Source organism: Podarcis tiliguerta (genome assembly GCF_965153285.1).
Source record: "Podarcis tiliguerta genome assembly, chromosome: 2".
Lineage (NCBI taxonomy): Eukaryota > Metazoa > Chordata > Lepidosauria > Squamata > Lacertidae > Podarcis > Podarcis tiliguerta.
This window is the reverse complement of record NC_139535.1, coordinates 12,835,538-12,858,884: the sequence shown is the minus strand read 5'-3', so window position 1 is coordinate 12,858,884 and position 23,347 is coordinate 12,835,538. Positions and strand designations below refer to the sequence as shown.

General features: G+C 47.8%; 1 protein-coding gene across 1 annotated transcript; it reads left to right on the top strand.

Annotated features, from left to right (window-relative positions):
- The first annotated feature begins 434 nt into the window (after nt 1-434).
- Nucleotides 435-22,884, top strand: LOC310670761 (regulator of G-protein signaling 3-like). Its single transcript, XM_083426492.1, has 7 exons — nt 435-595; nt 12,065-12,487; nt 14,520-14,602; nt 15,401-15,466; nt 18,313-18,374; nt 20,205-20,371; nt 22,203-22,884. The coding sequence occupies exons 2-7, from the start codon at nt 12,065-12,067 to the stop codon at nt 22,392-22,394; spliced, it is 993 nt and encodes a 330-aa protein (XP_083282618.1). The 5' UTR covers nt 435-595; the 3' UTR covers nt 22,395-22,884.
- The last annotated feature ends 463 nt before the right edge of the window (nt 22,885-23,347 follow it).

Here is a 23,347-nt window from a genome sequence, read left to right as displayed (position 1 = left end):
TTTGTCAGGGTCCTTCTTGAACTGTGGTGCCCAGAACTGGACACAGTACTCCAGGTGAGGTCTGACCAGAGCAGAATACAGTGGCACTATTACTTCCCTTGATCTAGATGCTATACTCCTATAGCATCTGGTCGCCCCAGCTTTCCCCCCCAAGATGGGGAGATTTTGTTATCCCCGCCCCCCGGCCTAATACACAAAGTTCTCCAGAGGCACTGGGAGAAAGTGACTAGGCTTGAGCCGCAGGTGGTGTTTAACTCTGCAACACTTCCGTTGCCTGATGACACACTTGTGCCCCATTCAGTCACCGCCACCGCAAATCTCTGGGGAGTGCCTCGTGATGTCACGCTTTACTTTTGCGCTGTCAAAGGCCCAGGGTCACACACACACACACACACACACACACACACAGAGGCACTCTGCCACTCCCATTGAGCATTGAGGGAGGAGCTGACTTGAGCACTCGGCTGTTCAGAACTGCAAAGGAACTAGCTGGCGGAGGTTTGGCTGCTCCTGTGGCCCAGAAGAGGAGGGGAAGAGTGGGGAAGAGAGAAAGTAAGGAAGAGGAAAAGACTGCAGACGAGGGAGAGGCAGAAAGGTGAGCGGGGAAACCCGGAAAGCCAGTGCCAGCCTGTTTATTTATTTCTCTGCCTTTTCTTCTCGCCCTCTTTCTCTCCACCTGATTCAATCAATTGCTTTCTCTCTGTATACTTTGTCTGGAGGGAATCAGTTGCCTCGCTCTTCTTCATATAAGACAGAGAGAGACGGACAGGGAGGCTGTGTCTTCACAGCACATTTAAGGCAAAACCTGCCCCACCCACCCCCCAGGCTGGGAACTGTAGTTTTGTTAAGGGTGGTGGGAATAGCAGCACCCTACGGTTCTTTGGAAAGGGGGAGCATGCTTTGTGTGTTTTGTAAATATATGACAGGCACGCAGTGTCAGTACACTTTGATTATCTTTATTGAATCTGTTTCCTCATTCTTTTTTGCCTAGGAGTGGGCAGCGGGGGGTGGAAATCTTCCAGCACTTTGAGAAGCAGCTGATTTATTGTGGACCATACGTGAGCCACAGCAAATCCTGTTAACAGCACAATCTTAGCCACGTTTACTCAGAAGGAAATCCTATTTGGTTTAGAATGGCAGCTGTAGCACTTTGAATACTCTTTTTTAATTTTTTTTTTAAAAAACCCATTGATGTCAGAGACACATCTAGCTACCCCTCTGGCATTTGCCTCTTAAATTTCTGTGTCCCCAGTTCTTGTCCCCATTTTTGAATCTATCCCTCCCTCCCTCCATCTCAACATTGTCATCTTCCTCTCCCTATTCTCAAAGACTGAGATCAGGTAATACTTTTACATCAAACAGAAATGCAGAACCGCCACCAGAATTATTATTATTATTATTATTATTATTATTATTATTATTATTATTCACAGTTTATATATGTGCTAAGGCGATTTGCAGACATACAATGAAAACAGTATCCCCCTCCCCAGAATATTTATTTATTCCAGAAAATTTATACACCACTTGATTGTTTAAAAAACACACCAAAAAAACCCCCAACAACCCTCAAAGTGGTTTACGAAAAGATAAAACAAGGAAAGGAAGCCTTACTTTAAAACGTACAAAACTTAAAATACTAAAGCGGATTAAAATTACCTCAGCTTTCTAATCCTCTGGGTGGACTTGTCCAAACAGGAGTGCTTTTAGCTGGTGCCGGAAAGTGTACGGCGAAGCTGTCTGCTTAATATCAAGTGGCAGGGAGTTCCAAAGCCCAGTCGTTGCCACACTTACAAAAGCAGAACGGATACTATTGGGGAGGGGGGCTTAGCATTTGTGTTTGTTATCATCTTGCATATTTTTGTGCTTTCATATTGTAAACTGCCCTACGAACTTCGGATGAAGGGCGGTTCAGAAATTTATGGATAAATATTATGTAGGCACCTCCAGTAGTGCCAATCCCACCAACTGGAGCGGTCGGTTGGGCAAGGCGATCCTGTAAGTAAACTGCTCTCAAGTTATTAAGTGCCTTATATAATAACAGCAACACCTTGAATAGTAGCACCCAGTTGCAAATCCGGAAAAACGAACACCTATGGCCCAGCTAGACCTTTCTGCCCAGCTAGAAAAAAAGCTTGCCTGAAACTATTGTTCCCAGAAGGTATAGATTGTGGGTGCAATCCTTGCTCCCCACAAATTGCAGACCCTCCAAGTATCCCTATTTTCCAGGGACAGCTCTGGAAACCGTCCCGGTTTCCGATTTCCTGGAATGTCCCGCTTTTCCTTAGGACGTCCCTATTTTCACTGGAGAAATGTTGGAGGGTTTGCAGTTATGCAACCCCTGAGCCAAAGAGATAAGTAACTAGGCAACCTTTAGAAGGCATCTGAAGACAGCCCTGTATGGGGAATTTTTAAAAAAATGTTTTATTATGTTTTTGTTTGTTGGAAGCTGCCCAGAGCGACTGGGGCAACCCAGTCACATGGGTGGAGTATAAATCATAAAATTATTATAATTATAATTATTGTTATGGAGTAGGATGTCCCCATTTTCATCAGAGAAATGTTGGAGGGTATGTTATTTATCACATTTATTATCAAGGAGTGCAGGAAAGCAAAGAAAAAGACATCTGAAGGCAGCCCTGTATAGGGAAGTGTGTTTTTCCCCCACAAAAAACCCCACATGTTTAATGTTTTATTATGTTTTTATATATGTTTGAAGCTGCCCGGAGTGGGTGAGGCATCGAGATGGGTGGGGTATAAAGAACAAATTTAATATCATTATTATAATTATGGAATAGGATGTCCCTATTTTCATCGGAGAAATGTTGAAGGGTATGCAATTGGGGGGTGGTGGGGGCTGTTTCTCTCCCTCTCCCCACCTTTCTCAGTCCTCACCCTCCTCGTCTCCAAATCCTTGTTGTGTTGCAGCCAGCTGACGTGCCCATGCCCAGGTTAGCTGCAAAGAAAAAGCCTCTTCTTTCGCAGTCCCTTCAAATGGCCCCCTTGGTTTTTCTTTCGGTGGTTGTTGATGTTCTGGACATTCCTTGACCTTTCGGGTGGATGGACGGATGGACGAAATGAGTGGCTTTGGGGCCTCTAGGGATGGGGAGAGAGGACTGGGCCGGTTTGGCAGTGGGCTGTGTGCCCATGTGTACGGGACGAAGACGGGGAAGGAGCATAGCTGTCAACTTTTCCCTTTTCTTGCGAGGAATCCTATTCGGAATAATGGAATTTCCCTTTTTAAAAAGGGAAACGTTGACAGCTATGGGAAGGAGAGAGGGCAGGCAGGCTTGTAGGGGACCCGCGCTGGGCTTCTCCCTTCCCTGCTTCGACTTTTCTGCAAGCGCATGATTTACGTCTCGGCAGAGATATAAGCCAGAAACTCCGTCCCTGACCTTTTGCTGTCCCGTGGGGTACACACACGCATTAACTCTTCTTCCCCTGTAGCGACAGCAGGCTGGCTTGTCCCAGAAAGGCGAGGGGACGAGGAAGAGGAAAAGCCACGGCGGGATACGAAATGCACACCCGTTTATAACCAGTGATTACTTTCCAGCCACGGATTTGCCAACCTAACCTGCTTGGGAAGGGCGTCTGTGTGTGCGCCACCCAAGTTCTCCAAACGTGGCAAACCAGTGTGCCGTGTGCCTGGCAAACCAGGGTGCCCTAAGCTGCGAACAGGTGCACCACAGACAGATGGCTATAGGGCAGGACTCTGTGCAGGCGACTCAAGCAAGTGAGCCAAGCTGCATGTTACAGTGGTACATCTGGATGCGAACAGGATCCATTCCAACCTGAAGCGAATGCAACCTGCGCATGTGCGAGTTGCGATTCGTCACTTCTGCGCATTCGCGTTACGTCATTTTGAGCGTCTGTGCATGCGCAAGCGGCGAAACCAGGAAGTAACACTTTCCTCAGACATTTCATTAGCTTTTGCATAACTTTTTTTTATTACAGTTGTACCTCGGGTTACAGACGCTTCAGGTTACAGACTCCACTAACCCAGAAATAGTACCCCGGGTTAAGAACTTTACCTCAGGTTGAGAACAGAAATCGCACGGTGGCAGCAGCGGGAGGTCCCATTAGCTAAAGTGGTACCTCAGGTTAAGAACTGTTTCAGGTTAAGAACGGACCTCCGGAACGAATTAAGTTCTTAACCCGAGGTACCACTGTACAGTCATTTTAAACCATTACCTCTATTGTGTAATAGCGGGCGAGATGGTGCTTTTTAACTTTTCAACTTTTATCTTTTCTGATGTAGAAACTTAAGTTGTTGTAAGTTGGCAATTCCTTTATTCTTTTGTGTTGGTTTGGCTTTTCACATGGATTTGGCTTTTGGCTTTTCACATGGATGATGTATACTGTATTAACTGCTGTTTTATATGTGTGTGTGTGTGTGTGTACACACTCTTTTATTTAGTTTTGCATTTATATTACCTAGTGAATCTACACGATCAGGCAGCTAATAGATATAACGAATGGATATGTAAATAATACGGAACAACAGCCAACATTTCCTGAGTGGAAGTCTGCCTGTGCAATGGGACTTCCCCCTCTCACTGTCAGGGGCAATATGTTTCCGAATACCAGTTGCTGGAAACCGCAGAAGCATGGAGAGGAGCTGTTGAGCTGCTGTTCTGCTTGTGAGAACAGGACGCTGCGGGAACAGGATTCATTATATCTTATTTTCTTAGGCTCTCACCCGATGTGACTCCTTAAAATTGCTCCTGAGAGTCAGGAGCTGATTGTGGGGCACAGGTGTTGCAATGGGGGCAGAGGAAAGAAGTATATTATTATTATTATTATTATTATTATTATTATTATTATTAATTTATTATTATTATTATTATTATTATTATTGGTGTTATTTTTCTAGAAAAAGAGGTGCCGGAACTCAATTCCTGTAGGTTCCCCCTGAAAAAAACCCCTGGTGGTTGTTGTTGTTATGTATTATTATTATTATTATTATTATTATTATTATTACCCCGCCCATCTGACTGGGTTGCCCCAGCCACTCTGGGTGGCTTCCAACATATAGGAAAGCGTAATAAAATATTAAGCATTTTTTTATAAAAACCCTTACCTAAAAAGGGCTGTCTTTAGATGTCTTCCAAAGGTTGCATAGTTAAAGGTAAAGGACCCCTGACCGTTAAGTCCAGTCGCGGACGACTCTGGGGTTGTGGCACTCATCTCGCTTTAATGGCCGAGGAAGCCGGCGTTTGTCCGCAGACAGCTTCCAGGTCATATGGCCAGCATGACTTAGCCACTTCTGGAGAAACCAGAGCAGCACACGGAAACGCCGTTTACATTCCCGCCGGAGCGGTACCTATTTATCTACTAGCACTTTGACGTGCTTTTGAACTGCTAGGTTGGCAGGAGCAGGGACTGAGCAACGGGAGCTCACCCCGTCGCAGGGATTCGAACTGCCGACCTTCCGATCGGCAAGCCCTAGGCTCAGTACGTTTAGACCACAGCGCCACAAGAACCGTTTTATTTCACAAACGGTTCTTCATTCAGTTGGTGGATATCTCCCACCAGTTGTCTGGTATCTCCCAAGGTGTTTTTGTGTGTGTGTGTCAGACATCCTATTGGAAGCAATGTTGTCTGTGTGTGCGCACACTCGTGTGTGTATTTCCCACACATGCAATAGTATATGGTTGTGTGGGCAGTCATTCACCTGACCTCCCATTGCTCATGTCGCTGCTGTATACAGGGATGGGGAACAGGAGTCAGGCAGCCATGAGGTCAGCGTGGTGCATACACACCAGCAGAGCCAACCCAGTGTGTTTCCAGTGTGTCGTCTCTTCCTCCTCCTACTCACCTCTTCTCCTGCCTGTCTCAGTATGACACAGGTGACCAGAGGTTAGGCCAATACCCTCCCTCTGCCGTCACAGTATTGTTTAATACCCTAAATGACATAGGGCCCTAAATATCTAAAAGACCCATCCTTCCCTATAGAGCAGATGCTGTTGGTCCAAGGGGGCCCTCTTAGTGGTCCCCCCACCCATAACAGTTCAGGTGTTGGTGGCCCCAATATTGTGGGACTCCGTCCCCACAGAATTGCATCTGGCACCTTCCTTATATCGTTTCCACTCTATGCTGAAGAAGACACACCTCTCTGCCTTAGGTTTTTGAGGGGTTTTTTCCAGGACACATTCCATTTCTGTGTCCGTAATTTGCTTTAACTGTTTTTAATATGGAATTTTATATCTCTGCCACCTGCCTTGGGACCTGATGGTGAAAGGTGGTACTAAAAGGAAATAATAACAATACTGTAGTAAAATGATAATAATGTACATATACAGTCGTACTTTGGAAGTTGAACGGAATCCATTCTGGAAATCTGTTTGAATTCTGAAACGTTCGGAAACCAATTGGTTTCCGATTGCGCAGGCGTGCTGGAAACAATAGCGGAACATTCAGCTTCCAAAAAAATGTTTGAAAACCGGAACATTCACTTCTGGTTTTTGATCGTTCAGGAGACAGAACATTTGACTCCCAAGGCGTTTGGGAGCCGAGGTACAACTGTACACACACTGCAAACAGTTAATCTGGTAAAATTTGACCTGAGGTAAAAATTCTCTCCCGCCCTCCCACCAGGGCCAATACTTAGTCCCCTAGCCGAAAGGTGAGCAAATCTTTCACCCAAAGAATCTTCCAGAAGGAACTGAACACAGGGCAGGCGGGCATGTTTGTTTGTGTTTGAGGGTGTATGAGAGGCCAAGAGTACCATCGACATTTAAAAGTTTCCTTTCCACTAAATCAGTCCACCACATCTGAAATGTCTCGCAAGCTGAGGCTGTCCGTGCTGCACTTAAAGAATGATGGAAATCAAACAACAGGATTAAAAGGAGGCGGGAAAACATTCCTGACTTCAGTTGGCCAAAATGGAGGCTCCAGGACACGAGCATATACGGCTTCCTGCTACCGAGTCAAACCATAATGCCCATTTATGATCTGGCAGCTATTCTCTGAGGCATCATAAGCAAGAAAGGAGACTTTGGATTTCATTTTAATTTGATCTGGTTTTTATAAGCTGCTCTCTTTTAAAGTCCCCAGGGCACCGCTCAGAAAGAATCCAATTTCCCTGTGAAAGTGGCTTCTATTTCCCCTTTCTCAGGGCACTTGAGGATTAATTTGTTGTTGTTGTTTAGTCGTTTAGTTGTGTCTGACTCTTCGTGACTCCATGGACCAGAGCATGCCAGGCACTCCTGTCTTCCACTGCCTCCCGCAGTTTGGTCAAACTGATGCTGGTAGCTTCGAGAACACTGTCCCACCATCTCGTCCTTTGTCGTCCTCTTCTCCTTGTGCCCTCCATCTTTCCCAACATCAGGGTCTTTTCCAGGGAGGCTTCTCTTCTCATGAGGTGGCCAAAGTATTGGAGCCTCAGCTTCACGATCTGTCCTTCCAGTGAGCACTCAGGGCTGATTTCCTTAAGAATGGAGAGGTTTGATCTTCTTGCAGTCCATGGGACTCTCAAGAGTCTCCTCCAGCACCATAATTCAAAAGCATCAATTCTTCAGCGATCAGCCTTCTTTATGCTCCACCTTTCACTTCCATGCATCACTACTGGGAAAAGCATAGCTTTTATGATACGGACCTTTGTTGGCAAGGTGATGTCTCTACTTTTTAAGATGCTGTCTAGATTTAGTGTTTCTTTATTACTTGTGTGAGGGGTGGGGTTTTGAACTTAGTTTGTTTTGGTGAGGGAGCTCTCTCTCGTGCACCCAGGAAGGCTGCAGAGGGCAGACAAATGGGAATTTTTTAGACACTCACACTGTTGGCCACCTCAACAGTAAGAAAAGCATAGTAGCAGCCAGTGGGGTGACACCGGTGGGATACTGCTGGTGAGGCTGCGTTGATCTTCCGGCTTCTCAATGCCATGCATCACTGCTGGTTACTGAGAGGGGAGCTGGCAGGAGAGAATTCATCATGGTGCAAGCACAGCACCAGAAATGTCAATTTGGCTCGACTGCTGTGCCCACAATACAGGATGCAGTTGCAGCCATAAGCAGAGGGGACAAGATGGGACCTCTCCCAAAAAGCACCCCCAGAGCTGTGGCAGATCTCTACAGTTTTACAGGTAGAAGGGGTGTGTGTGTGTGTGTGTGTGTGTGTGTGTGTGTGTGTGTTATAATTTTTTTACTTAAACAAGAACAAAAACTGGCAAATAACATAAACGCACATAATGAAAATACGCAGTTAAGCAATTTCATCTGAACATAAAAAAAGAAAAAGATCTGCCATTAAAACGTACAATAAAATAAGCCCATAAAAACAGCGAACAATAAAAAGAGTTAGAACAGCCATTAAAAGCAATAAAATGCAAGAGGTTCAGGAAATTGGGGGGGGGGGAGGTGTGCCTGTCCAAACTTCTATGTCCTAAACAGCAGGGAAGACGTTCCACAGTGTTGCTGCTGCCAGTGGAAAAAGCCTATCTCTCTCTGACTACAAGCTGATAATCATCAGGTTGTGCAATTAATGTGGGTTTGGGGCTTTTGAAATCCAAATGCATGCTCCATAAACGGGCTGTCTGAAAGAGGCTGTGTCCCCTGCCTCGTTCTGCAAAGTGTAGGGTTACTAAAGGCTTAACACAACCAAGGCTGAGGGAGCCAGCTACCGGGTCATGTGGCCAGCATGACTAAGCCGCTCCTGGTGAACCAGAGCAGCGCACGGAAACGCCGTTTACCTTCCCGCCGGAGCAGTACCTATTTATCTACTTGCACTTTGACGTGCTTTCGAACTGCTGGGTTGGCAGGAGCAGGGACCGAGCAATGGGAGCTCACCCCGTCGTGGGGATTCAAACTGCCGACCTTCTGATCGGCAAGTCCTAGGCTCTGTGGTTTAACCCACAGTGCCACCCGTGTCCCTCCAATGACTAGTACAATAAAGTTACTTGGATTGTATTGAGAACCGGCTTCAACTCTCCACAGAGATGGTCTGGCTGGTCCCTTCACTGTTTTGCTGGTATGATTCCATCATATACCAGCAAATTCAAGCTATAGCATTTGGAGTAATGAAGGGACATAGCTCACTAGCAGAGTACCTGGCTTTGCATATGGAAGATTCTAGGTTCAATCCCTGGTATCTCCAGGAAAAGCTGTGAGAGACCCAGCTAGAAATTCTGAAGAGCCTCTGCCAGCCAGTGTAGGCTAGGTGGACCAATGGCCAGACTCATCGTAATGCAGTTTTAAAAAAATGTTTGCCTGCCCGCCTCCAAAACAAACTGGAACGGCGGGATTTTTGTGGACAGAAAAGTGTGGGAAGATGCCCTTGAAAGTGTGAGGCAACCATGACATCGCTCAGTGTCATGTAACCTGCACGCAAACAAAAAAATAAGCATTGCCTTGTAACCTCTGTGTGAATTTTGTGCTGGCAAATCAGGGCGAATGGTCCGGAAACAGGATATCTGGGTGAGGCCCCTGCTTAAAGACTTGAGGTCCTTGTCCTAGCCTTGGTTATCTGTCAGGACAACCAATGTTGTTTCACGGGCAAAAACCAGGCCAGAAACTAGATTGGATGAAGATTGGAGGGAGTGATGGTTTGGAATGATCAAATGCCTGCTTGGCCACGAAGCATCTTCCACAGTCGGCCTTGATCTTATCTGCTTTCCTCGGCCTAACTTCTGGTGACTGGTTCTGTTTGGGCAGTCGGTGGAGTCAAGGAATAGTTGGGTTCTCTTCCACCTGCTCCCTGCTATGTTCTGCAAGGGCAATCCTGAGTTGAAGAAGGAGGAGAAAACAGACAGGCAGTGGCTGTTAGAATTCCTGATCTATGGATTGCAGTCATGGGATTGTTGTCACCCCCATGACTGGTTGTAAGAAGGCAGGGAGGTGGGAGCCCAAGCTGAGCTTGGAGGGGACCACCCCCAATTAGCTTAACTGACCAGCCTTCCCTGTTGCTGTTCATTACGGTTGCCTATGACGTAGGTGATATTCTGGAAAGCATTCGCGACAAGGGAAACGATGGTAATAAAGGATGGGTGGACCAAGAGCAGGGGTCAGCAAACCTTTTCAGCAGGGGGCCGATCCACTGTCCCCCAGACCTTGTGGGGAGCCAGACTATATTTTGAAGGGGGAAATGAATGAATTCCTATGCCCCACAAATAACCCAGAGATGCATTTTAAATAAAAGGACACATTCTACTCATGTAAAAACACACTGATTCCCGAACCATCCACGGGCTGGATTTAGAAGGCAGTTGGGCCGGATCTGGCCCCCAGGCCTTAGGTTGTCTACCCGTGACCAAGAGGAATACAATTCATCCCCACATGCCTTTCCATCATTGATGCCAAGACCCGGCCAGATAACTCTTTAATGAGTTTCTCTCAGATATTATCTGCCTTGGAGAGATTCCCAGCGAGAGAGCAAATGGATGGGATCCCTGCAGGCCATTGCCTGACAGCGCAATGCTCTGCGCATTTCCTCAAAAGTAATCCCCACAGATTCCAGCGGGGATTACTCCCAGGAAAGCAGGCACTGGATTGTGGCTTAAGTGAAAAGAGGAAGGTGCTCAGAGCCTGGGTGGCTGAAAAATTTGAGTGGCTCAAAATTGCATCTTTTTCTGACTGGCCATTAGCCTGGCAATCTAGAGAGTGTGAAGACTTGACGTGCCCCCGGCACTCTGTAGGAACTTCCCATCATCCTCCAGAGTTCACAGAGGCCCTGTGGCAAAAATAAGAGACACTCATGTGAAGACCCGCTCTCTAGAGATAGGAAGCTTGACAAATACTGAATTAGAAAATGTGCAGACAATGCTTTGGACGATTCTTTCAAATTGATGTGTAAAACCCAGCCTTGGTCATCCCTTTAGCTCCTGGTTAAAGGCACCCCTATTTTCTGCAAAGTCTAAGACTTTCCTTGTTTTCATGTTTTGTATAAAGCATTTGCATGACCCATCAGAGGGTGGCAACATGAGAACGGGGCCTTCTCTGCAGTGGCTCCCTGTCTGTGGGACACTATCCCCTGGGAAGATCACCTGCTGCCTTCATTTATACACCTTTAGGCGCCAGGCAAAAATGTTCCTTTTTAACCAGGCCTTTGGTTGATCCGATTGACATCCTATGCCCTTTTAAAATGTGTTTTTTTTTTTATGGGGACGGAGCTATTGGGTTGTTTTTATTAGGTATTTTGTGGTTTTATATCTTGATTTTATTCTGTGAGACCCCTGGGTATAGGGCGGTATTTAAATTCAATAAATAATGATGATGATTTTATGGGGAGGGCTAATGGGTTGTGGTTTTTATTAGGTATTTTGAGGTTTTGTATCTTGATTTTATTCTGTGAACTACTGTGAGACCCCTGGGTATAGGGCGGTATATAAACTCAATAGATGATGATGATGATGCCATAGAATTCTCTGAAATTGCTTCTACTATCCTTCGTTCTTCTCCCCTTTCCCCTCAATTTTCTCCATCGTTCTCCTTCCAAACTTTTCTTCCCTAGCTCACTGTTTGTAGGACTGGTTATGTTATGTATTGAAATTCTGACCCTGGCCACCAGGGGTATCGTGTATAGAGTTTTCACTCAGGTCCACGTCAGTTAATTTAGGCAGGAAACTCTGGGTTGTTGTTGTTTCAATGTTGACCGCCGGCTGCCTATAAAAGCAGGCCTGCTGAGCTGTTTGTAGGCTAGTAGTAGGGCTACTAGGGGACGTGGGTGGCGCTGTGGGTTAAACCACAGAGCCAAGGACTCGCTGATCAGAAGGTCGGCGGTTTGAATCCCCGCAACGGGGTGAGCTCCCGATGCTCGGTCCCTGCTCCTGCCAACCTAGCAGTTCGAAAAAATGTTAAAATGCAAGTAGATAAATAGGTACCGCTCCGGAGGGAAGGTAAATGGCATTTCCGTGCGCTGCTCTGGTTCGCCAGAAGCGGCTTAGTCATGCTGGCCACATGACCTGGAAGCTGTACGCCGGCTTCCTCGGCCAGTAAAGCGAGATGAGCGCCACAGCCCCAGAGTCGGCCACGACTGGACCTAGTGGTCAGGAGTCCCTTTACCTTTACCTTAGTTGGGCTACTGGACATTTAAACCAAAATAGCCGTAATTTCTCTCTCTCTCTCTCTCACAGATGCTAAGCCCCCTCCAGAAATGTGGCTCCGAAGGCTGCCTGGTAGACTGCGATTTTTTCCCTTGGCACAGGAGCACCCTCCGAAGGCGGCACCAGAGCTTCGAGGAGTCGGAGTCCGGGGGTGACCACGAGGCTACCAGCCAGGAGAAGCCCTCCCCTCCCAGCATCCTCTTGGAGGGCGCAGAAGTGTCCACCTGCCTCCAGATCCCACTGCAAGACCCCGGAGGGGTGTGGCGATCCCGCAGCGAGGGCCGCCTGGACCAAAAGGGGGTGCCGTGCCCAGGGGAGGCCGAGGTGGTGGAGAAAACAGGAAGCGGGTGGAGCTTGCCGTCCCCCAAGTCTTTGAGGAAAGAGCGACGCCTCAGAGGGAGAGTTGCGGCAGCCAAGCAGCACTTGAGGAATCTCTTCGGAGGGTCCAACAAAGTCAGTGGGCCGCCATTACTCCTCCTCACACAGCACTGCCCTTTTGTTAATAATAATAATAAACAAAAATTATTTATACCCTGTCCTTCCCAGTTCAGGAAACTGGGCTCAGTGGGGTTAACAACAAATTTAAAACACTTAATTGATGCAACAAAAAACAGCATAAAATGCAATATAAAACGTGAATAACAATAAATTCAGAATTCAAAAATCAATTTAGGGGGGAAATCCATCCAATAAACATTAGATGATCAACAGGGCTAGCTGGCTAAATTAGTCCCATTTGGGACAGCGAGGAGACCAAGGGAGAATTAGCTGTGGGATCCCAGAGCGGGTAATCTTCATAAAAAGGGGAGGGGGAGGGAAGGAAGGAAGGGGAATAAAAGATCAGACTAAGTTCAAATTAAAAGCCAGGTGGAATAGCTCTGTCTTATGGGCCCGGCGGAAGGAAGTTAAATCCTGAAGGGCCCTAGTCTCATGGGACAGAGCATTCCACCAGGTCGGAGCCATCATTGAAAAGGCCCTGGCCCTGGTGGAGGATAGTCTGACTTCCTTAGGGCCCGGGACCTCTAAACTATGACTATTCATGGACCTTAAGGTCCTCTTACTTGTTGCTTAACGTCCATCTTTCTTCTTTCCACAAACTCACCCGCCACCGCACACCACTTCCAGGAGAAACTGCGAGCCCAGATTTTATTTTATTTTAGCTGGGTTGTATAAATATTTTAGTGTCTTTGTTCCCAATGGTTTTAATCTCTGGAATTTCCTGCAGTGAAAAAAAGAGAGAGCGAGACAGAAAAGCACATCCCGAGGCTAAATAGAAAGCTGATAATTCATTACCAAGGAAGGGTTATGCCAAAGGGCCTGGGAGCCTGGACTCCTGGGTTCTCTAGAGGGGGACCAGAGACTAATAAGTGATGCAAAGGATCTGAGAGGCAAAGTCCTTTGTCTAGTAGGTTTGCTGGTGCCATTGTAGCTTAACTGACTCCTGTGGCTGAGAGTACTGTGAGGGGATGGGTCTTTGAAACCTCTTGTGAGTTAAGTGACTCACTGATTGAATAATAATAATCAATACAGAGGAACCTTGGGTTTCAAACGCTTCAGGTTACAGACTCAGCTAACCCGGAAGTAGTACCTCGGGTTAAAAACTTTACCTCAAGATGAGAACAGAAATCGCACGGCAGCAGCGGGAGGCCCCATTAGCTAAAGTGGTACCTCAGGTTAAGAACAGTTTCAGGTTAAGAAGGGACCTCCAGAACGAATTAAGTTCTTAACCAGAGGTACCACTGTAACAACATTTACATATTAAGGAGAATTGTCTTGGATGACCTTGGGGGCCCATCCCCCCCCCTTTAAATGTTTTGAGAACCTAAATAATAATCATGATATGTATATCCCGCCCATGTAGCTGGGTTTCCCCAGCCACTCTGGGCGACTCCCAACAGAACACTAACAACAGAATAAAAACTTCTAACATTAAAAACTTCCCTAAACAGGGCTGCTCTCAGATGTCTTCTAAAAGTCAGATAGTTGTTTATTTCCTTGACAACTGATTGGAGGGCATTCCACAGGGTGGGTGCCACTACCGAGAAGGCCCTCTGCCTGGTTCCCTGTAACCTCACTTCTTGCAGCGAGGGAACCACCAGAAGGCCCTCGGCGCTGGACCTCAGTGTCCGGGCAGAACGATGGGGGTGGAGACGCTCCTTCAGATATACTGGGTCAAGGCCGTTTAGGGCTTTAAAGGTCAGCACCAACACTTTGAATTGTGCTCGGAAACGTACTTGGAGCCAATGTAGGTCTTTCAGGACCGGTGTTATATGGTCTCGGCGGCCGCTCCCAGTCACCAGTCTGGCTTTATAGCTCAAGATATAAAGAGGGCCCTGTGCATAAACTGAGGTGACACTAGCCCTGAATTCAGTGAAATGCAGGGGACGGCATAAAATCCCCTGGCCTCTGGAAGCGGTTGTGGGACCCTTGACACCTGAGTCCCTTGGGGCATCACAGAACTCGAACTCTTGTTTCTGTGTTTCAGTCTCTGGCGTCGAGTGTGGAATCGGATCTGGGATCAGAAGGTGACAGCAACTGCCAGGCACAACAGAGGCAAAAACGCCGCCGGTGAGTTGAGTAGCTAAAAGCAGAGCTATAATCTTCCAGGTCCTGGTTTAAATCTCACCTCCTCCTTCGACTTGCTGGGTAGCTGTACTACAGTCATACCTTGATTCTCAAACGCCTTGCGACTCGAACGTTTCAGCTCCTGAACTCCACAAACCCGGAAATGAGTGTTTGCGAATGTTTTTTTGGAAGCTGAACACCCGTCACAGTTTCCGCGGCTTCCGATTGAGTGCAGGAAGCTCCTGCAGCCAATCGGAAGCCGCGCCTTGGTTTTCAAACGTTTTCAGAAGTCGAACAGACTTCCGGAACGGATTCCGTTCAAGAACCAAGGTACGACTGTATTCCTGAGCCCGCAAGATTTCATCTGGCCGGCTAAACCAGGTGAGGGCAGCCAATGGGCCTCAAACCGTTGATGAGTTAGGGCTTCAGCGGATTGAGCAAACGGGACCCAATAGTGGGTCCAGTGGTCAAGAAGGCAGTTTCTGCATGTGCTGTAGAGGGAAGTGAGGGGCATATGGGGTTCGTCAACCTGGGAAGGTAGCCCATCTAGGAGAAGGGAAACCATGGTGGCCTTGGAGGTCCCAGGCCACAGGGAGGTTAGGCTGGCGTCAAGCAGAGCCAGGGCTTTTTCGGCTGTGGCCCCGATCTGGTGGAACGCTGTGTCACAAGAGACTAGGGCCCTGCGGGACTTGACATCTTTCCACAGGGCCTGCAAGACAGAGCTGTTCCACACCAATCTGAAGGTTGGCTTCCGCTGCCTCTTTGCATTTGATTTACTTTTTCTTTCTTTCTTTTCAAAAGGAGGAAAAATAAAAGAAACTTCCTAAGGTTATGGAGCTCAGGGGGTAATGAAATTCAGTCCCTAAGGTAATTTATCTCTCTTATTCTAACAAGAACTGTGTGTGTGTGTGTTTGTGAGGGGGGGGGGTGAGGCTTCACTGGACCATACAGTTATTATTCTGTATCTCTGTCAGGGCCGGCCCTACCATTAGATGAAGAGATGTGGGAGATATTGGGCCAGGGCAGTAGTTGCAGCCCTGGCTTGTTCTCATAAGCCCCTCCCTGGACTACTCCCCTCTGTTGCAGGACAGAGCTGTGCATACTAGCCCGTCCCCCTAGACTAGCCTGCTGCCCCAGGTGTACACCACTGCATCACCAGTGCTCGTAGCAGAGTAAGATTTTTTCTATGAATTTAGTTTTAACACTGAGTCCGTAAGTGACTGTGGAGGCCAATTCTGGATCCACACATCCTTCCACACTGGGGACATAGGTTTCCGGGTAGGAGTTGATTGCGGTGAGGGTTTGCCAAGTGTGCTTTCCTCTTAGTACATTTCTCCCCAGTGTGGTGTAGTGGTTAAGAGCAGTAGACTCGTAATCTGGTGAACTGGGTTCGATTTCCTGCTCCTCCACATGCAGCTGCTGGGTGACCTTGGGCTAGACACACTTCTCTGAAGTCTCTCAGCCTCACCCACCTCTCAGAGTGTTTGTTGTGGGGGAGGAAGGGAAAGGAGAATGTTAGCCGCTTTGAGACTCCTTAAAGGGAGTGAAAGGCGGGATATCAAGTCCAAACTACTTCTTCTTCTTCTTCTTCTTCTTCTTCTTCTTCTTCTTCTTCTTCTTCTTCTTCTTCTTCTTCTTCCTCCTCCTCCTCCCTTTCGTGCTGAGTTTGAGCACCTTCAAAGCCCACGACACCTTTGGTAAAGGCTGTTCTCCAACTGGAGCACTCGCAGGCCAGTGTTTCCCAGTTGTTGGTGTTTATACTACATTTTTTTAGATTTGTCTTGAGAGCATCTTTAAGCCTCTTTTGTTGACCACCGGCATTACGCTTTCCATTTTTAAGTTCAGAATAGGGAAGTTGCTTTGGAAGACGATCATCAGGCATCTGCACAACATGACCAGTCCTGCATTACAGGGTGTAACCCTGCAAGTCTGTGATTCCATGGAAAGCACTTAGTCTTGCTACTAAATACCTGGACAGAAATGGCAAAGGAAGGCATTTTTTAAATCAAGAGGTGGAGGGACGTGGGGAGGAGATGCATTGGTAATGGGGAAAATACATTTGTAATAAGCCAGCAATGAATCACATTGTTCTTCGTTTTTAATTTTTAATCCTTCTTGTTAACCCGTCCACTTAACCTCTTCTTCCAGGAAGAGCTATAGGCCATTTAGATCTGGTCTGGGGCCAAAACTCTTTTAAGAGTGGTCCGCGATGCAGGGAGTGTGTGTTCGTCTCGATGTTGTCGATTATCTGCCTGATTTCTGCGAGTGAGTCTAGTAGAGTTATGGGTTGGCCGGATAGAGACGGAGATTTGAGCTGTGGTGCCGTTATCAAAACTGGCCCATGGCTTAATGATCTTACGGGGAGTGGCCCTCTTGAGACAGCAATGCACATTACTTCGCTTGCCTCACAATGCAGCAAGCCGGCTCTGCTGCATTTAGGGTCATTCCTGGTTATTTTGCTGACTGGGAGTCTGGACCTGTGCCCTGAAGTTCCCCTCTAAAGGCGCCCCAGGAGTTCACAGAAGAATATCAGCGTTCCTTTAGTGCAACTACCACCAACCTGTGGCGAGGCAAGATGGGATCTGTAGTCCAACAACATCATGAATGCCACAGCTTCCTCAGTCCATGTTGTGAAGAGTGTCCAGGGTAGGACCTGGGAGGCCTTATGCACATAGCTGTCAACCGTCCCTTATTTGGCGGGAAACTCCCTTATCCCAGTGCCGTGTCCCGCTGCTGTCCCTTATTGATGATGTCCCTTAAATTTCCCGGGTTTCAAAGGAAGCAGCTCCTCTCTCTCCCTCCCTCCCTTCCGGCCAGGGAGGAGGGAGGCTCCAACTGTGTTGCTTGGCTGCCCGGCCTGCCCCCCTCCGGCCTCCCCTCTCACCAGCCTCGGCCCCCGGGAGCCCCTCCCTGCTGGGACTGGCGGGAGCCTCGGGCTCTTCCGCCACCATCCTCCTTGCGGCCGCCAAACTGAGCATCTCTGCCTGGGGCCTCCCCTCTGCCCGTCGCCGCCACTGCCACTCCCGCTAGGTCATACTGCGGCTGCGCCACTGAAGGACCCGGATGAGATGAGCAGCCTGGCATGGCCTATGAATTGCTGAGGAGAGTGATGGCAACCATAGAGAAAGCAGTTCAGAGAGAGGAGGAGGAGGCGTGTACAGGTGTTCCAAGGGCTAACCATAGAGGGGGAAAGCGGAGGAAGGACCGCAAGCGCTTCTCCCATAGATTTGTAGTGGTAGACTAGCATAGATGGTCTGATCTGCGCTATTTCCCCACCTTCTCTTCCTCCCGCCCTGCCTGATGGAACTGAGAGCTGCAGATGGAGCACGAGAGAAAAGATACAGAACTGCAGCAGCATCTTCATAGCTTGGACTTCGTTTTGCGTGAAAAGTGGTTGCTGCTTGTAGTTATTTAATTGCAGTGTTTCATCAGCTGGTGTCTTGAGCAGCAACCTCTGGAAACGAAGGGCTAAAAACTGGCGCCGCTCTCCCAAATTATCTGCTCCCTTTTAGCTTCCTATTTCAGCTGGTTGACTAAAATCCCTTATTTTGGCTGCTGATCCCTTATTTTCGAGGCTGCTGGTCCCTTATTTTCAAATCTGTAAGTTGACAGCTATGCTTCTGCAACTCTGGCCAAATTGCTCCTGGGCTCAGAGGGCAGGACTCAATATCTGCAGCCGGTTCCAAGTTGCTAAGACACTTTCTCTCTTATAGGCCGACTCCTGAGGAGGCTCAAGAATGGGCTGAATCTCTGGAAAAGTTACTCCTTCATCCATGTAAGCGTGCCGTTCAGAACCCCTAAAAGGGGTGCTCGCAAGTGCCACTGAGTTTGTTTTGCGTAGGAATGGGTGACTCTGTCAATTTCAATTCCTCTCATATCCTCATCTCCCCCCTCCCCATCTTACATTCATTTCCCCCACATTTCCGCATCAGTTTGTGATTATTATTTTTTTGAAGTCCTGACAATTCATCAGTGAATTTCTAATATACGCAGGCCTGCGTGCAATTTCCCCCTAATATAATGCTTTTCTAAATGTTGCTTTCACTGATGTTTTAAATTGCATTTTTTGTTTCAAGATGCATTTTAAATCATTGTGGCCTGCACTGGGACCTTAGGGTGAAGGGCAGGTAATAAATCAAACTATTATCATTAATAATAATAAATGCATTTTAGATGTATCTTTGCACACATTACGTGGCTGGAGAACTTGACATTCATCTGGTTGCAGCTAAATCAACCCAGCTGTGCTCCAAGTTAGCTTTTTTATTGCTAGGAGCTTGAGTGCAGCAAATTAAAAAAGGTAAATGTCCTCTGGATGGTTAAGTCCAGTCAAAGGCGACTATGGGGTTGCTGCGCTCATCTCGCTTTTCAGGCCGAGGGAGCCGGCATTTGTCCACAGACAGCTTTCCAGGTCATGTTGCCAGCGTGACTAAACCACTTCTGACGCAATGGAACACCATGACAGAAACCAGAGCGCATGGAAACGCTGTTTACCTTCCCGCCGCAGCAGTATCTATTTATCTACTTGCACTGGTGTACTTTCAAACTGCTAGGTTGGCAGGAGCAGGGACCGAGCAATGGGAGCTCATCCCATCACGGGGATTTGAACCGCCGACCTTCTGATCGGCAAGCCCAAGAGGCTCAGTGGTTTAGACCACAGTGCTACCCGTGTCCCCTAACAGGGAATAATAGAGAGTCTTGGGGTGTGTTGCATTAAAACAAAACAGCCCTCTCCCCATTGGCCTGCATACAGTTCCATTCTTTACCTGCGTCCAGGAAAACACGTAAAAATGTTCTTATGTATCTGGATTTGGGGCCACTTTTTAACCTCTTACTGCCACAAGGACAGCAGCAACGCTTTAGCTGCATTTCTCACGTTGCAAAAGGTTGGAGTAGATGTCCGCTGGCATCTGTTCAACTGTGCGGTTCTAGTTGTCAAGATAGACGTCTTTAGAAAAGCTGCCACAGCATATTATGTTATATTATTATTATTATTATTTAATAATATTATTATTATTTAATTAATATTATTATTATTAATTACATTTGCCTACTACCCTTTATCCACATAGAAATACCATCCCTCCCACTTTCCCTTTCCAAGAAACAAGAGCTGGAAATCTGAAGCAGAAAACGATCACTGTATTTTTCGCTCTATAAGACGCACCAGACCATAAGACGCACCTAGTTTTTAGAGCAGGAAAACAAGAAGAAGAAAAATTCTGAATCAAATGTTGTTGAAGAGGCTTTGCACGGCTATCCCTGAAGCCAGAACAGGAAGAGGGATTGCCGCACAGCAATCCCTCTTGCTGTTCTGACTTCAGCGAAAGCAACGCAGCCTGCATTCGCTCCATAAGATGCACACACATTTCCCCTTACTTTTTAGGAGGGAAAAAGTGTGTCTTATAGAGCGAAAAATACAGTATGTACAGAAATTTCATAGAATCGTAGAATTGTAGAGCTGGAAGGGAACCTAAGGGGTAATCCAGTCCAGCCTCCTGCAATGCCGGAATCTCAGCTAAAGCATTTGCACCATTTATTCCAATAAAATAATTTGGATTCCTTGAGGGGAAACCCCTGACTCCTCCATCCCTCTTCCCCGCAGATGGACGGTCTGTCTTTCATGCTTTCCTCAAGTCAGAGTTCAGCGAAGAAAACCTGGACTTCTGGCTAGCGTGCGAAGACTACCGGAAGCTGCGAGGCTGCGACAAACTCCAGGACAGCGCCAAGAAGATCTATGACCAATACGTCACCATCCACGCCCCCAAAGAGGTAAGAAAACTGGACTCGATAAGCACGCTTCCAAAACTATCCTCACCCAAAATGCCTTTTGAATGAGCTGGTCTTCTTTTCTGAGGCGGATGCAGAGGGATGGGTGAGGTTTTCTTCATCAGGGGTTGGCCCAAGACATTTCGCTGTCTGAAGCAGACCTTGAAATGGCGCACGCACGCACACACACACACCTCTGCACCAGGGAAGAAAGGGTCAGGGAAGTTCTGCATCAGGAACAAGAGTGGGGGAGAAAGATTGACATCAGGATCTGCTGTGCTGCAGAACTCTGTCGCCTGAGGCGGCCGCCTCACCTTGCCTCATAGGTGCGCCGGCCCTACACTGTGATGTTGTGGGTAAAGAAGAGTAGAAGAAGAAGAGTTTGGATTTGATATCCCGCTTTATCACTACCCAAAGGAGTCTCAAAGCGGCTCACATTCTCCTTTCCCTTCCTCCCCCACAACAAACACTCTGTGAGGTGAGTGGGGCTGAGAGAAGTGTGACTGGCCCAAGGTCACCCAGCAGCTGCATGTGGAGGAGCGGGGACGCGAACCCGGTTCACCAGATTACGAGACTACCGCTCTTAACCACTACACCACACTGGCTCTCAAAAGAGTGGGGGAGAAAGATTGACATCAGGATCTGCTGTGCTGCAGAACTCTGTCGCCTGAGGCGACCGCCTCACCTTGCCTCATAGGTGCGCCGGCCCTACACTTGTGGGTAAAGTCCTGGACTAGGACCTGGGAGACCAGGGTTTGAATCTCCACTCACCCAAGAAGCCTACTGAGTGACCTTGGGCCAGTCACTATCTCTCCTACCTCACACGGTCGTTGTGGGGAAAATTGAAGAGGAGGAGAAGGTGTACACCACCTTGAGGTGGAATATGAACATATCATCATCATCCTGGGGGGCGGGGAAGACATGTGCTTTGACTGTATGGTGTTGGATGTTAACCGAGTCACCAAATCATCTCCCTGCCAGTTCTCCACCTCTGCTCTACGTGTTAATCCGGAATTAGTAATTTATTTTTATTTTTCCCAACTCCCTGCTTGACGCTACCTTTTTGGCCATGCCTCTCCATCCCGACCCACAGAGGCCTGTTTTCAGTGCTCCAATTCTCCCCTGCAGCTATTATTATTATTATTATTATTATTATTATTATTATTATTATCATCACCCTGCCCATCTGGCTGGGTTCCCCAAGCCACTTTGGGTGGCTCCCAACAGAATATTAAAAGCACAATAGAACACCAAACATTAAATACTTCCCTAAACAGGGCTGGGACGTGGGTGGCGCTGTGGGTTAAACCACAGAGCCTAGGACTTGCCGATCAGAAGGTCGGTGGTTCGAATCCCCATGACGGGGTGAGCTGCCATTGCTCGGTCCCTGCTCCTGCTAACCTAGCAGTTTGAAAGCTCGTCAGAGTCCAAGTAGATAAATAGGTACCGCTCCAGAGGGAAGGTAAACGGCGTTTCCGTGCACTGCTCTGGTTCGCCAGAAGCGGCTTAGTCATGCTGGCCACATGACCCGGAAGCTGTACGCCGGCTCCCTCGGCCAATAAAGCGAGATGAGCGCCACAACCCGAGTCGGCCACAACTGGACCTAATGGTCAAGGGTCCCTTTACCTTTAAACAGGGCTGCCTTCAGATGTCTTCTAAAAGTCAGGTAGTTGTTTATTTCCTTGACATCTGATGGGAGGGCATTCCACAGGGTGGGCGCCACTACCAAGAAGGCCCTCTGCCTGCTTCCCTGTGTGCTAGCAGTTGTTTAAATCGCTGTAGCAACAGCCATTTCCTGGCATGTCACCTGACCACTTCCATCTCATGTTTGCAGGTGAACCTTGACTGCCAGACCAGAGACATCACAAATCGGAACATTTTGCTACCCACTCGTTCGTGCTTTGAACAGGCTCAGCGGCGCATATACGGCCTGATGGAGAAGGACTCGTACCCCAGATTTCTCCGATCCCTCCTTTACCAAACCTTGTCACAGCCTGACAGACACCAACCCAACGGGCCTGTGTAAACCAGCCATATTTGCCTTTCGTTCTTTGGAGAGGAGGCCCGTCTAGGATAGCAGGAACCAAAGACAAAGACCTCCTTCTTCCTAGACCTCCTCCGGCGGACTGTTTAGGATGTATGCAGCCCAAAAGCAGGAGAGATGGATTGGCCTGACGTTAACATCAATGCTGGCGAGGCTGTGGACTTGCCACCAAGGGGCGGACTTGGGAAATCTTTCATAATATGGCACCCTGCGTGAGGCCAAAATGTGGCGCCCCCAAGTGGATCTTCTCAATTATGGATCTTCTCAGTTTTGCACCCCCTTGGCTCTTCGGCCTTTGTGGGGAAACGGCCCACACCACTCTAAGTCTGGCTCTGTTGCCACACCGGCACGCCAATCTTTTCGTGGAGGAAAGAGCTCATGGAAAGTTGGAGCTGGTGCCCATTTGCCCATGGGCAGAACTTTTTGTGGACTGATGCAAAAAAATAATAATAATACTAGAAGTATAGAATCACTGACCATGAGCTGTATGTGTTTTTTGTGTGTCTGCGGTCCTGTTGCGACATTTCGACATACAGTGGTACCTTGGGTTAAGTACTTAATTCGTTCCGAAGGTCCGTTCTTAACCTGAAACTGTTCTTAACCTGAAGCACCACTTTAGCTAATGGGGCCTCCTGCTGCTGCCGCGCCGTCGGAGCACGATTTCTGTTCTCATCCTGAAGCAAAGTTCTTAACCCCTCTTCTGGGTTAGCGGAGTCTGTAACCTGAAGTGTGTATAACCTGAAGCGTATGTAACCCAAGGTACCACTGTATTAGGTCGGAACAGGTCTATTGTCACCACTTGGCACCCATGGGCAGCTGCCAATACCCCAGGAGCTGACTGGTACACGCCCTGGGCACCCCCTTAGAAACAGCAGCAACAAATACGTCTGGTGATCGGCCTAGTTTTGAATTTCCCCAGCTGCCCCTGCCACAGC